The following is a 14,562-nucleotide window of genomic DNA, read 5'->3' on the forward strand; positions in this document are numbered from 1 at the left end:
ACTAAATGCGTTAAGGAACATTGTTATGTTTATAAATTGCTACCCTAGGTCCTTAACTACCTAGAGGGTTCCCTTGTTTAACTACAACTGTCATAGAACCCAGCATAAATAGACTTTGTGGAAGGCCGTCTAGCGGTTAAGATGACATCTTGCACTTCAGGGGGCAGATCAAATACAGCCAACTGCCGTCGTCCAATCTAAACGCATGGAGGTGTAGATTGTGTAGATTCAGAAGGAGGATCCTGACCTGTTGCTGAAGCGGGAGATCCTTGTGAAGTGGCAGTCTGATCAGAGGACAGATTCTCAATCCCAGAATTCCCATGTACCACACTCTCCTGGTCCAAATCCAGAGCCAACAGAATAACATGGGCCTAGTTACTGATATCTTTCAGAACTCGAAAAGGAGCATCAGGGGCAGAAAGAAAATATCTAGATCGGGTTCTCCCAACTGTCAGATGGTGCCTGCACCACCTTGGGACGCAGGCACCGTTCTTGATTTGTCAAACTTTGCCTCCTTAGAGCATCCAATCTGGCATTTAAGGATCAAGCCAACTGGTTCTCTATCAGGGATTGCAATGATTCACCAACCAACTCCAGGTACAGAGCCTCCTGCTACAGCACCCAGGACCCCATTATGCCCTGCTTATTGCAATACCCCATGGTGCTTCTTGAGGGATGGCAGGAAGGCTTACAGGGCCAGATGGGTGGCTCATGGCTACAACAGTCAGATATGCAGTGGGGCTTCCATCAGAGACCAGAATCCTCTGATCTCCACCTGCCATAGATGGACTTCCCAACCAATTAATGACATGTCCGTTAAAACTGTTAGCTCTGGCTAGGGAAGGGAGAGGAGCCTACCGCTGGACAAAGTGCGTTTGAGCAGCTGCCATTGAAAAACGTGAGTTGTCTCTTCTGAAATTAGACCGGCATCCAGTAAATTTCTTTGGTGTTGAGCCCAATGGAAATCAGATTCCATTGCAGAGCCCACATATGCCACCTGATTAGAAAATGCAGGAGGCTAGGAGGCCAAGAAGCCTCAGAACTGGTCTCACAAAGATCCAGAACTGAGGCTGAAATACTGGGATTATAGTAGAATATCCTGAACAACAGCTTTTACAAAGGAATTAGGTGCGACTTTGACTCACTGATTGTGAACCCCAACGATGTCACAAAGTTTACCGTAATCTCAAGGTGGCCTACAACTGACTGTGGAGAGCCCCCCTTCAAAAGCCAGTCATTGAGGTAGGGGAAAACTGGTATCCCCAAACTTTAAAGGAGTGCCACAACTACTGCCATCACTTTTGTGAACACCCAAGTGGCACTGGTTAGGCCAAAGGGGACCACTGCAAACTGAAATAGATTTTGGCAGACCTTGAAGCGCAGATAACATCTGTGGGACTGCAGAACAGGTATATGGAAATGCATGTCCTGCAGACCCAAAGACATCATACAGGCTCCTAAATTTACAACAGTATAGATCTGGACTAGTGTGAGCATTTTGAATGTGTCCTTCTGCAGGAATGTATTGAGCGGTCGAATGTCCAATTTAGGTCAGAGGCCTCTGTCCTTTTTTGGTACAAGGAAATTTAGAGAGTAATAACCATTTCCTTTATCCGAGTCTGCAACCCTCCCAATAGAACCCTTGGAGAGCAACATTCGCACCTCTTGCTCTTGTAAGAGAATGGAGAGATGCTCCTTTAACAGTCGGTCGGATGTTGGGGGAAAATTTGACAGAGCAAAAGAAATGGTGGGGAGTAGCTACACTGAACAATTTGTATGACCCAGATGTGAATGATTGGCACCCTGGATGGGTATGCACTACTAAGGACAAACTAAAGTGGCTTAGTGGCGTTTGCCAAAAAAGACAGGGAGGACTGATGCCCCCTCTAGCCAGCTTGTTGCCTGCCAGACAATTGTCCCCAGCCTTTTAAGGAATCGGGTGACTGTTGCAATGGTTAGGGAAACTGTTGCAGTCTATACGCCAGCACACTGGAGTAGCCTCTGAATTTTCTGTACTGATGAGGGATTTTGGACAACATGCCCTCAGACTGGTGAAGCTAGGACACCACGTAACAAGGGAATATTACATTGAAAGTGAAGGGGACAAGAATACCCATGGAACACTTTATTTGGTGTCAGTGTTTCATGAAACAGAAAAAAAACGTGGTTGACTAGCGGGCTTTGCAAGTATCTGTGCTAATCAGAGCCCAAGAACGAAGGAGACATAAGTAACTGTAGGACAAATCTAATATAGTGTGATGTCCTCTCACATTAATCACTACCAGATAACAAACATTTGATTTTTCATGCCAAAATAAAGATAAATAAGTAAATAAAATCTTTGAATACACTTTTATTTTTATTGAGATTATAAAATAGTTAAAGAAACAAAAAGATGTATACTACATTATACCGAGATTTCTGTTATATGATGATGAGGGTCTAAGCATATCTTACCTGTTCCCTCCAAGAGAGTCTTGAAGCAATCTTGTCAGTTTTGAATCTCTGTATGGTACGTGTGTAGCTCTCTTGCTCTTATCACCCAGTGCACTTATAACATTGCCAAGTGCCAACTAAACGAAACAAGAAAAGATGTTTTTAATGCCTCAACCGAGGGTAGGAGTTTACAGCATTAAATATGAAATACTGTTTCTACATCAAAGGAAAAATGCCAGGTTTCTCATGGGGAAAATATTTGTTCCCATGGATAAATGCAATCCTCTACGACTCATAAATGTGGTGGTATTCAGGCCCCACATATACCTTGGTCTGTCCTTGCCATAAGTAAGCAAAGCATGTGTTTGTAAGTTAGGGGCACATCTGCAATAGCTACGCAAGTGCCAACAAATGTACAAGTTTTGTAGGACCAACATTAGCTTTGTCAAACAATATAAGGATATAACAGCAAATAGATACATTTCCAAATATCGCTAGACAGAAGAAATTGAACAAAAAAAACTGTAAAGCTACAATAACAATTATTCCAAGCAGCAGCTCATAATGAGTTCACATGGAAGCCGTATAGAGTCACCCAAAAACAATTCAAATACCATAGCACAATTCATTTACCGACAGCAAATTTCAGGAGTTTTAGTTCAGGTGTTTGCAAGATCTCTAAATCATACATAGATTTAATTTCCTAAGAATTCTTTGATTTTCAAATTATAACAAAAAACAACAAGTGATGGACTGAATGTGGATCAATGTCACACACTCCCCCAGTCAAAAGATCTGGGCGCAAATCCATCGTTTTTTTGCACTCCACATCACCCTGGGTCAGATAATGGCTTTATGCAAATCAGCTCTGACCCTGTTGCCCCATGGGAACAGTCCAGTCCGAACTACAACAGCCATATCTTTCCCAGACCGGAATCAAGCATCCGAGGACCGGACCGGTTTCGAGGTAACACCTCTCTTCAGCCCGGCTAGCTTGACTCCAAGTGGTGTGGAGTGCCTGGGACCCACGTCTGGGCATCCCCAGCGCACTTAGGGCGGCAATTGCAAAAAACAACAAGTGATGGACTGAATGTGGATCAATGTCACACACTCCCCCAGTCAAAAGATCTGGGCGCAAATCCATCGTTTTTTTGCACTCCACATCACCCTGGGTCAGATAATGGCTTTATGCAAATCAGCTCTGACCCTGTTGCCCCATGGGAACAGTCCAGTCCGAACTACAACAGCCATATCTTTCCCAGACCGGAATCAAGCATCCGAGGACCGGACCGGTTTCGAGGTAACACCTCTCTTCAGCCCGGCTAGCTTGACTCCAAGTGGTGTGGAGTGCCTGGGACCCACGTCTGGGCATCCCCAGCGCACTTAGGGCGGCAATTGCAAAAAACAACAAGTGATGGACTGAATGTGGATCAATGTCACACACTCCCCCAGTCAAAAGATCTGGGCGCAAATCCATCGATTTTTTTGCACTCCACATCACCCTGGGTCAGATAATGGCTTTATGCAAATCAGCTCTGACCCTGTTGCCCCATGGGAACAGTCCAGTCCGAACTACAACAGCCATATCTTTCCCAGACCGGAATCAAGCATCCGAGGACCGGACCGGTTTCGAGGTAACACCTCTCTTCAGCCCGGCTAGCTTGACTCCAAGTGGTGTGGAGTGCCTGGGACCCACGTCTGGGCATCCCCAGCGCACTTAGGGCGGCAATTGCAAAAAACAACAAGTGATGGACTGAATGTGGATCAATGTCACACACTCCCCCAGTCAAAAGATCTGGGCGCAAATCCATCGTTTTTTTGCACTCCACATCACCCTGGGTCAGATAATGGCTTTATGCAAATCAGCTCTGACCCTGTTGCCCCATGGGAACAGTCCAGTCCGAACTACAACAGCCATATCTTTCCCAGACCGGAATCAAGCATCCGAGGACCGGACCGGTTTCGAGGTAACACCTCTCTTCAGCCCGGCTAGCTTGACTCCAAGTGGTGTGGAGTGCCTGGGACCCACGTCTGGGCATCCCCAGCGCACTTAGGGCGGCAATTGCAAAAAACAACAAGTGATGGACTGAATGTGGATCAATGTCACACACTCCCCCAGTCAAAAGATCTGGGCGCAAATCCATCGTTTTTTTGCACTCCACATCACCCTGGGTCAGATAATGGCTTTATGCAAATCAGCTCTGACCCTGTTGCCCCATGGGAACGGTCCAGTCCGAACTACAACAGCCATATCTTTCCCAGACCGGAATCAAGCATCCGAGGACCGGACCGGTTTCGAGGTAACACCTCTCTTCAGCCCGGCTAGCTTGACTCCAAGTGGTGTGGAGTGCCTGGGACCCACGTCTGGGCATCCCCAGCGCACTTAGGGCGGCAATTGCAAAAAACAACAAGTGATGGACTGAATGTGGATCAATGTCACACACTCCCCCAGTCAAAAGATCTGGGCGCAAATCCATCGTTTTTTTGCACTCCACATCACCCTGGGTCAGATAATGGCTTTATGCAAATCAGCTCTGACCCTGTTGCCCCATGGGAACGGTCCAGTCCGAACTACAACAGCCATATCTTTCCCAGACCGGAATCAAGCATCCGAGGACCGGACCGGTTTCGAGGTAACACCTCTCTTCAGCCCGGCTAGCTTGACTCCAAGTGGTGTGGAGTGCCTGGGACCCACGTCTGGGCATCCCCAGCGCACTTAGGGCGGCAATTGCAAAAAACAACAAGTGATGGACTGAATGTGGATCAATGTCACACACTCCCCCAGTCAAAAGATCTGGGCGCAAATCCATCGTTTTTTTGCACTCCACATCACCCTGGGTCAGATAATGGCTTTATGCAAATCAGCTCTGACCCTGTTGCCCCATGGGAACAGTCCAGTCCGAACTACAACAGCCATATCTTTCCCAGACCGGAATCAAGCATCCGAGGACCGGACCGGTTTCGAGGTAACACCTCTCTTCAGCCCGGCTAGCTTGACTCCAAGTGGTGTGGAGTGCCTGGGACCCACGTCTGGGCATCCCCAGCGCACTTAGGGCGGCAATTGCAAAAAACAACAAGTGATGGACTGAATGTGGATCAATGTCACACACTCCCCCAGTCAAAAGATCTGGGCGCAAATCCATCGTTTTTTTGCACTCCACATCACCCTGGGTCAGATAATGGCTTTATGCAAATCAGCTCTGACCCTGTTGCCCCATGGGAACAGTCCAGTCCGAACTACAACAGCCATATCTTTCCCAGACCGGAATCAAGCATCCGAGGACCGGTCCGGTCCTCGGATGCTTGATTCCGGTCTGGGAAAGATATGGCTGTTGTAGTTCGGACTGGACTGTTCCCATGGGGCAACAGGGTCAGAGCTGATTTGCATAAAGCCATTATCTGACCCAGGGTGGTGTGGAGTGCAAAAAAACGATGGATTTGGGCCCAGATCTTTTGACTGGGGGAGTGTGTGACATTGATCCACATTCAGTCCATCACTTGTTGTTTTTTGCAATTGCCGCCCTAAGTGCGCTGGGGATGCCCAGACGTGGGTCCCAGGCACTCCACACCACTTGGAGTCAAGCTAGCCGGGCTGAAGAGAGGTGTTACCTCGAAACCGGTCCGGTCCTCGGATGCTTGATTCCGGTCTGGGAAAGATATGGCTGTTGTAGTTCGGACTGGACTGTTCCCATGGGGCAACAGGGTCAGAGCTGATTTGCATAAAGCCATTATCTGACCCAGGGTGGTGTGGAGTGCAAAAAAACGATGGATTTGGGCCCAGATCTTTTGACTGGGGGAGTGTGTGACATTGATCCACATTCAGTCCATCACTTGTTGTTTTTTGCAATTGCCGCCCTAAGTGCGCTGGGGATGCCCAGACGTGGGTCCCAGGCACTCCACACCACTTGGAGTCAAGCTAGCCGGGCTGAAGAGAGGTGTTACCTCGAAACCGGTCCGGTCCTCGGATGCTTGATTCCGGTCTGGGAAAGATATGGCTGTTGTAGTTCGGACTGGACTGTTCCCATGGGGCAACAGGGTCAGAGCTGATTTGCATAAAGCCATTATCTGACCCAGGGTGGTGTGGAGTGCAAAAAAACGATGGATTTGGGCCCAGATCTTTTGACTGGGGGAGTGTGTGACATTGATCCACATTCAGTCCATCACTTGTTGTTTTTTGCAATTGCCGCCCTAAGTGCGCTGGGGATGCCCAGACGTGGGTCCCAGGCACTCCACACCACTTGGAGTCAAGCTAGCCGGGCTGAAGAGAGGTGTTACCTCGAAACCGGTCCGGTCCTCGGATGCTTGATTCCGGTCTGGGAAAGATATGGCTGTTGTAGTTCGGACTGGACTGTTCCCATGGGGCAACAGGGTCAGAGCTGATTTGCATAAAGCCATTATCTGACCCAGGGTGGTGTGGAGTGCAAAAAAACGATGGATTTGGGCCCAGATCTTTTGACTGGGGGAGTGTGTGACATTGATCCACATTCAGTCCATCACTTGTTGTTTTTTGCAATTGCCGCCCTAAGTGCGCTGGGGATGCCCAGACGTGGGTCCCAGGCACTCCACACCACTTGGAGTCAAGCTAGCCGGGCTGAAGAGAGGTGTTACCTCGAAACCGGTCCGGTCCTCGGATGCTTGATTCCGGTCTGGGAAAGATATGGCTGTTGTAGTTCGGACTGGACTGTTCCCATGGGGCAACAGGGTCAGAGCTGATTTGCATAAAGCCATTATCTGACCCAGGGTGGTGTGGAGTGCAAAAAAACGATGGATTTGGGCCCAGATCTTTTGACTGGGGGAGTGTGTGACATTGATCCACATTCAGTCCATCACTTGTTGTTTTTTGCAATTGCCGCCCTAAGTGCGCTGGGGATGCCCAGACGTGGGTCCCAGGCACTCCACACCACTTGGAGTCAAGCTAGCCGGGCTGAAGAGAGGTGTTACCTCGAAACCGGTCCGGTCCTCGGATGCTTGATTCCGGTCTGGGAAAGATATGGCTGTTGTAGTTCGGACTGGACTGTTCCCATGGGGCAACAGGGTCAGAGCTGATTTGCATAAAGCCATTATCTGACCCAGGGTGGTGTGGAGTGCAAAAAAACGATGGATTTGGGCCCAGATCTTTTGACTGGGGGAGTGTGTGACATTGATCCACATTCAGTCCATCACTTGTTGTTTTTTGCAATTGCCGCCCTAAGTGCGCTGGGGATGCCCAGACGTGGGTCCCAGGCACTCCACACCACTTGGAGTCAAGCTAGCCGGGCTGAAGAGAGGTGTTACCTCGAAACCGGTCCGGTCCTCGGATGCTTGATTCCGGTCTGGGAAAGATATGGCTGTTGTAGTTCGGACTGGACTGTTCCCATGGGGCAACAGGGTCAGAGCTGATTTGCATAAAGCCATTATCTGACCCAGGGTGGTGTGGAGTGCAAAAAAACGATGGATTTGGGCCCAGATCTTTTGACTGGGGGAGTGTGTGACATTGATCCACATTCAGTCCATCACTTGTTGTTTTTTGCAATTGCCGCCCTAAGTGCGCTGGGGATGCCCAGACGTGGGTCCCAGGCACTCCACACCACTTGGAGTCAAGCTAGCCGGGCTGAAGAGAGGTGTTACCTCGAAACCGGTCCGGTCCTCGGATGCTTGATTCCGGTCTGGGAAAGATATGGCTGTTGTAGTTCGGACTGGACTGTTCCCATGGGGCAACAGGGTCAGAGCTGATTTGCATAAAGCCATTATCTGACCCAGGGTGGTGTGGAGTGCAAAAAAACGATGGATTTGGGCCCAGATCTTTTGACTGGGGGAGTGTGTGACATTGATCCACATTCAGTCCATCACTTGTTGTTTTTTGCAATTGCCGCCCTAAGTGCGCTGGGGATGCCCAGACGTGGGTCCCAGGCACTCCACACCACTTGGAGTCAAGCTAGCCGGGCTGAAGAGAGGTGTTACCTCGAAACCGGTCCGGTCCTCGGATGCTTGATTCCGGTCTGGGAAAGATATGGCTGTTGTAGTTCGGACTGGACTGTTCCCATGGGGCAACAGGGTCAGAGCTGATTTGCATAAAGCCATTATCTGACCCAGGGTGGTGTGGAGTGCAAAAAAACGATGGATTTGGGCCCAGATCTTTTGACTGGGGGAGTGTGTGACATTGATCCACATTCAGTCCATCACTTGTTGTTTTTTGCAATTGCCGCCCTAAGTGCGCTGGGGATGCCCAGACGTGGGTCCCAGGCACTCCACACCACTTGGAGTCAAGCTAGCCGGGCTGAAGAGAGGTGTTACCTCGAAACCGGTCCGGTCCTCGGATGCTTGATTCCGGTCTGGGAAAGATATGGCTGTTGTAGTTCGGACTGGACTGTTCCCATGGGGCAACAGGGTCAGAGCTGATTTGCATAAAGCCATTATCTGACCCAGGGTGGTGTGGAGTGCAAAAAACGATGGATTTGGGCCCAGATCTTTTGACTGGGGGAGTGTGTGACATTGATCCACATTCAGTCCATCACTTGTTGTTTTTTGCAATTGCCGCCCTAAGTGCGCTGGGGATGCCCAGACGTGGGTCCCAGGCACTCCACACCACTTGGAGTCAAGCTAGCCGGGCTGAAGAGAGGTGTTACCTCGAAACCGGTCCGGTCCTCGGATGCTTGATTCCGGTCTGGGAAAGATATGGCTGTTGTAGTTCGGACTGGACTGTTCCCATGGGGCAACAGGGTCAGAGCTGATTTGCATAAAGCCATTATCTGACCCAGGGTGGTGTGGAGTGCAAAAAAACGATGGATTTGGGCCCAGATCTTTTGACTGGGGGAGTGTGTGACATTGATCCACATTCAGTCCATCACTTGTTGTTTTTTGCAATTGCCGCCCTAAGTGCGCTGGGGATGCCCAGACGTGGGTCCCAGGCACTCCACACCACTTGGAGTCAAGCTAGCCGGGCTGAAGAGAGGTGTTACCTCGAAACCGGTCCGGTCCTCGGATGCTTGATTCCGGTCTGGGAAAGATATGGCTGTTGTAGTTCGGACTGGACTGTTCCCATGGGGCAACAGGGTCAGAGCTGATTTGCATAAAGCCATTATCTGACCCAGGGTGGTGTGGAGTGCAAAAAAACGATGGATTTGGGCCCAGATCTTTTGACTGGGGGAGTGTGTGACATTGATCCACATTCAGTCCATCACTTGTTGTTTTTTGCAATTGCCGCCCTAAGTGCGCTGGGGATGCCCAGACGTGGGTCCCAGGCACTCCACACCACTTGGAGTCAAGCTAGCCGGGCTGAAGAGAGGTGTTACCTCGAAACCGGTCCGGTCCTCGGATGCTTGATTCCGGTCTGGGAAAGATATGGCTGTTGTAGTTCGGACTGGACTGTTCCCATGGGGCAACAGGGTCAGAGCTGATTTGCATAAAGCCATTATCTGACCCAGGGTGGTGTGGAGTGCAAAAAAACGATGGATTTGGGCCCAGATCTTTTGACTGGGGGAGTGTGTGACATTGATCCACATTCAGTCCATCACTTGTTGTTTTTTTCAAATTATAACGGCACACAAATGTATGATAACTATTTGATTTTGAATCTTAGTTTTTCAAGGCAAAGGTTACACTGCAAAATAAGCAATTCTACAACGTAAATGAATGAGATGATTTTTTAGACAAATTCTTAATGTTCTATATATCTGTAGGTAATGTAGGAAGGTGGAGTATTATGTGGTGATGCTGGTTAGGCTTCACCATGTAATACTATCACAGACCCCAAACGGTCCTTACTTTCACAATAATAAATCCACAGTTCACTCCTGGTAGTGTGCAAAGAGCAGTCAGGCTTTATTACAGGAACATGTGTTAAGCATTTTAGAGTACCAACATGGACGATAAGTAATTTAAAAGACTTGATAGAAATCTGACACCAATTGATCAAAGAAAAGCAGATGTTAATCTTAAATTTAGACACCAAAACGAACTTGATCATATTCATATAACCGGAGTTATAGATTTTAGAAGCAATATAAAATCAGTGCAACATAATACTATCCAATTGCGGTCAATGGTAAAAACTACTCGGTCAGCTGCAGCTCGAGTTGCAGGGAACTTTACAGGGTATAAGTGCTGCGGGTCCCAGGACGAGGAAACGACAGTCAGTTCAATTTTACCTGCCCTGTGGAGCCCGGGTGCAGAGTTGTCCTTGCTGTCCCTGGTGCTCAATTGGATCCGCGGGGAAGCCGATATCACCCCTTACACATTGCTGCTGGAGAGCAGGGTGCAAAATTCCGACAACCACATTGCTGCTCACGTTGGATGCAGGTTTTATGTAGTGTCCTCTAGATGCAGTGTCGAGTGAAGGGGTCAGTTGCTGGACAAGTGGCCAACATGCCTTGGTAGCAGTAAGCTCAGCAGGAAGCTTCTTTGACGTCTGGTGGTCCAGGGAAACACCATAGCCGCCTCAAACTTTGTTGAAGGCGGGACTACCATTCCGACAATGCACTGGACCATTGCTTTTGGGCGATCCCCCAGTGGGCCCGATGGCCAGGGACTCTTTGGATTCAGAGCATTGATTTACTTGCAGTTTGTATAGGACTAGTCCAAGGGAATCTGAGGTTGCTTCTGGCTCTCACAGGGGAACAGACTGAGGCAACCGACTCTAGCCTAGGATCACCCTAGATAAAGCAGTTCCAGGAGTGTTGCTACAGGTGCAGTTTCACTCTTTTACTTTGTTCAAAGTCCTGTTGTTGTCGTCTCTGGAATCTGGTTTGTACTCTTTGACTCAAGTTGGATCAGACCTGATGTTCTGGTGCCTGTCAGGGGTGTCCCTTGAATCTTAGATTTAGGGAGTTAGAGGTGTGGGAGCAAGTAGCCAATGGCCTGCTAGTCCCTGCACCTAATCTGCTGCTGACGTGACCACATCTGCAGGTTAGGTTACCTTTTCTACCCAGAACCCAATATTTCTACTACTTTTAAAAATGGCAGAAGACTTGCTTAGCTGTACAGACCAGGCAGCCCACCCTAGAGGCATGGCTAGCCTTCTGGGGTATACACCTCCTGCATGCCTAATCTTCCACCAGTCCAGGAGCAAACATGCCTGGGGCAGAGAGATGGCTGTTTATTCCTTCGGGAGGCAGCCTTGTTGCACACGAGAGGCAATGAAAGCTTTGAAGCTCATCACCTTGATGTGCCACTTCACTAGCCTTACTGAGAAGGAGGAGGTGTGACCTCCTCCTTATCCAAGCCTTTATTTCTGACTCCTGGGAATGCTCACACTGCCAGGCAGGAGGTCAGAATCCTGTCTTGGCTGCAGCAAGTGCGGGCTGCCAACCAGAGCCCAGAAAAGCGGGGGAAACCAGGTGGGCAACATCTAAGGTAGTCACCTGGGTGCATGCCACATCGCTCTTGGCAAAAGATTCAGGTCAGGGGTGAGAAGTCACGCTGTTTGATACCAAACACAACATATTTAGCCATAATGGAGCTAGCAAGGGTGAAATTTCATGTTATCCTATAGACCGTCTATCACTTATAGTGTACTTCAATGGTAGGGGCCAAAATAGGGACATATAAGCTTGCACTTACATGGCGACACTTTTGATATAAGGCACCCTGCCTCCTGGGCTGAGGAGGCCTTCTTTAGGGGTGACTGACATATGAAAGATAGCGCTTTGACCTTACCACACAAATGGAGCTGTTTACACTGTTCCTGCAGTCTGCAATGGCAGGCCTGCTGTCAGTAGTTTACTTGAATTACTCAGAGCGGCGCAAACAGTGCTGCAAGCCCTGATGACCCCTTTACCACCAAAGCACTGGGTACCACTGGTACCATATACTAGGGGCTTATTGGCGGGGGGGAGGTATAAGTCTTTGCCAAATGGGGTTACCAATTCACATATATCAGTTTTGGGGGAAAGAGCACTGGGGCCTGGTTAGCAGGCGCCACTGCACTGTCAGACTTGAAAACCAGCATCTAGTAGTCCACCTCTGGGCAAAAAGTGGAGGGGACACTGCAAAAAGGCCTCTTTTCTTAAATGTAGGTTCTCAAATTATTTGATTAAGTAGTATTGAGCACATATACTTCGAGAATTGAATTCATCGAAATGACAACCATATGTCCTTCTCAATGGGCAAGAGACTTAACAGTCTGTGAATCTGAAAAAGGAACAGATTAAATACTGGATTTCAGGGAAATCAAATCTGCGGAACCAGGGTCGGTTGATGTGTGCTGTACATACAATGGCTGAACTCCTTTATTAGCATGCACAGCAAGCAAGAGTCAGTGTACCTCTGCTATGAACGTTCATCTCACGAGATGAGGTTGTGCTGAACAAATTTCTTACCTTTGGTAACGCATTATCTGGTAGAGACATAGTCTAGCCACAGATTCCTTAACACCCTACCCATCCTCTCCATTCTGCGAACGATGTGGAGTCTAAGAGGTATTTACCCAGGTGTGCAGAAGTACTGCAGAAAAATTTCAGAATCCAGTCTGACGCCTGGGGAGAATTCAAAAGTTAAGGAATTTGAGGCACAATGTCTCTATCAGATATTGAAGCAGTTATACAGAATTCTTTTGGGATGGCACTAAGTTTACTATTTGGACCCAAGAAAACAAAGATCTTCTTTCACCTCTGTAAACTAAACTTACTTAGGTCTGTTAGCATAAACTTTTTGCTACCAATCCAAATTCATTGCTAACTGAAATACCTAATGACGCAATGCCAAAACCATTACATAAATACATCTCTGTTGAAAGGTGATGAGCCCTTTCCTGTCAGCTAATATAATTGATTGAAAATCTACGGTCTGTCAATACCTGAACATTTGGCCCTAATTGTGAAACAAAGCCTCGAGATTTGTACTACTCTGCACTCAAAAATGTTTAACTGAAGCAGAGATTTATTTTTGGACAAAGAGACACTTAAGGGTTACCGCTCGACTATCCAACAGGAGGCTGAAGAATAAATTATAAACAGAACTTTGGTGAGACTCATGAGAAATGACGGGTCCTACTGAAAGTTAGATGGATCTGTCCACCACTACAACTTTTTCAACATCTAAGGAGGTATTTAATCTGTCTCAGAAGGGTCTAATTCCAACACCATCCTCAAAGAGGAGACAGGTAAAGTTCATGTAGAGAGAATTTTTCTGTGTAGCAGGGCATGTCAATTTGGATGGAGGTCAAGCAGTAGTCCAATTAATGCACATCCCTTGATGGGAATCAAACACGTTTTGCCTAGTTTTAGCATAATGTTCTATCCAAGAGCTTGCCTATCATAACACATTTTATGATAGTCTTCCAGAAGACAGCTTTTTTTAAATGACCTTGCAGCAGAAATTGGATATTCTGTCCTGCTAGATTACATTTTAAACAACTCTCAAACCAACACAAAGAGAGAAAAAAACAATTGGAGCATCCTCTGCAAAGTCACAAAGCCACACTACAAACAAAATTATGACCGCTTTAGTGGAAAGTCATATTGCTGCAAGGAAAAACTCAAGAATGTCAGCCTGGAGATCTTACACACCTATACCTAGACTTACACAAGCCAAGCCTGCAGGGTAAGGGTACTTTACTCGAATTGAAAGAGATGCCAGGATAACTGCGAGAGACTGTTTCACACACATTCATTTATTTGTATTATAGAGTACTGTTCAGTTGGTGTGGCACTATTTCATTTGCATCCAGAAATGGTCCTATTAAGACTTTGTGGTGACAATGGCTCATAAAAATACTTCTATATATAAACCCAACTTGTAAAAGAGGGAGCAAGTTGTCCTGTATAATGACTTGATCTTTCTGGCTAATATTATTTGATCAGCCCATGCCCGGATTAGAGGAACACATTGACATTATGTTTGCAAAGGGGCGTTAGCATCAGTTACAAACTTTCAAAAACATCGAAAGGCGGAGGTGAAACAGAAAGGATTGGTCTTAAACAAGTATTCATCTTAGCCTACGAGAAAGTAGAGGAACTAGTAAAGCTTTCAGTTGAAGAGTATGTGTAAGTGAGAATCCTGAATATCTAAAGGCATCAGCTAGTAATCCAACATTAGCCCTTACAAGACACAAGCAAGAGTGATCAGCATGCATTTTTCTTTCTTGGGGAATTTGTTCAGGAGACAGACTGGAGAAAATGGCATCCACTCTTGTGGGGAGCAAAAATAGTT

The 14,562-nt window shown here is 47.5% G+C and overlaps 1 protein-coding gene across 9 annotated transcripts in view; it reads right to left on the reverse strand.

Moving 5' to 3' along the window:
* KIF21A (kinesin family member 21A) overlaps window positions 1-14,562 on the reverse strand; it is an 820,176-nt gene that overhangs the window by 559,734 nt on the left and 245,880 nt on the right. For all 9 annotated transcript variants that reach the window (XM_078679965.1, XM_078679910.1, XM_078679946.1 and 6 more), the window contains exon 7: window positions 2,458-2,573. In XM_078679965.1, the coding sequence (XP_078536091.1) occupies window positions 2,458-2,573 (116 nt within the window). The remainder of the gene's footprint in view (window positions 1-2,457; window positions 2,574-14,562) is intronic.

This window comes from Lissotriton helveticus, chromosome 1_1 (assembly GCF_964261635.1).
Source record: "Lissotriton helveticus chromosome 1_1, aLisHel1.1, whole genome shotgun sequence".
NCBI lineage: Eukaryota > Metazoa > Chordata > Amphibia > Caudata > Salamandridae > Lissotriton > Lissotriton helveticus.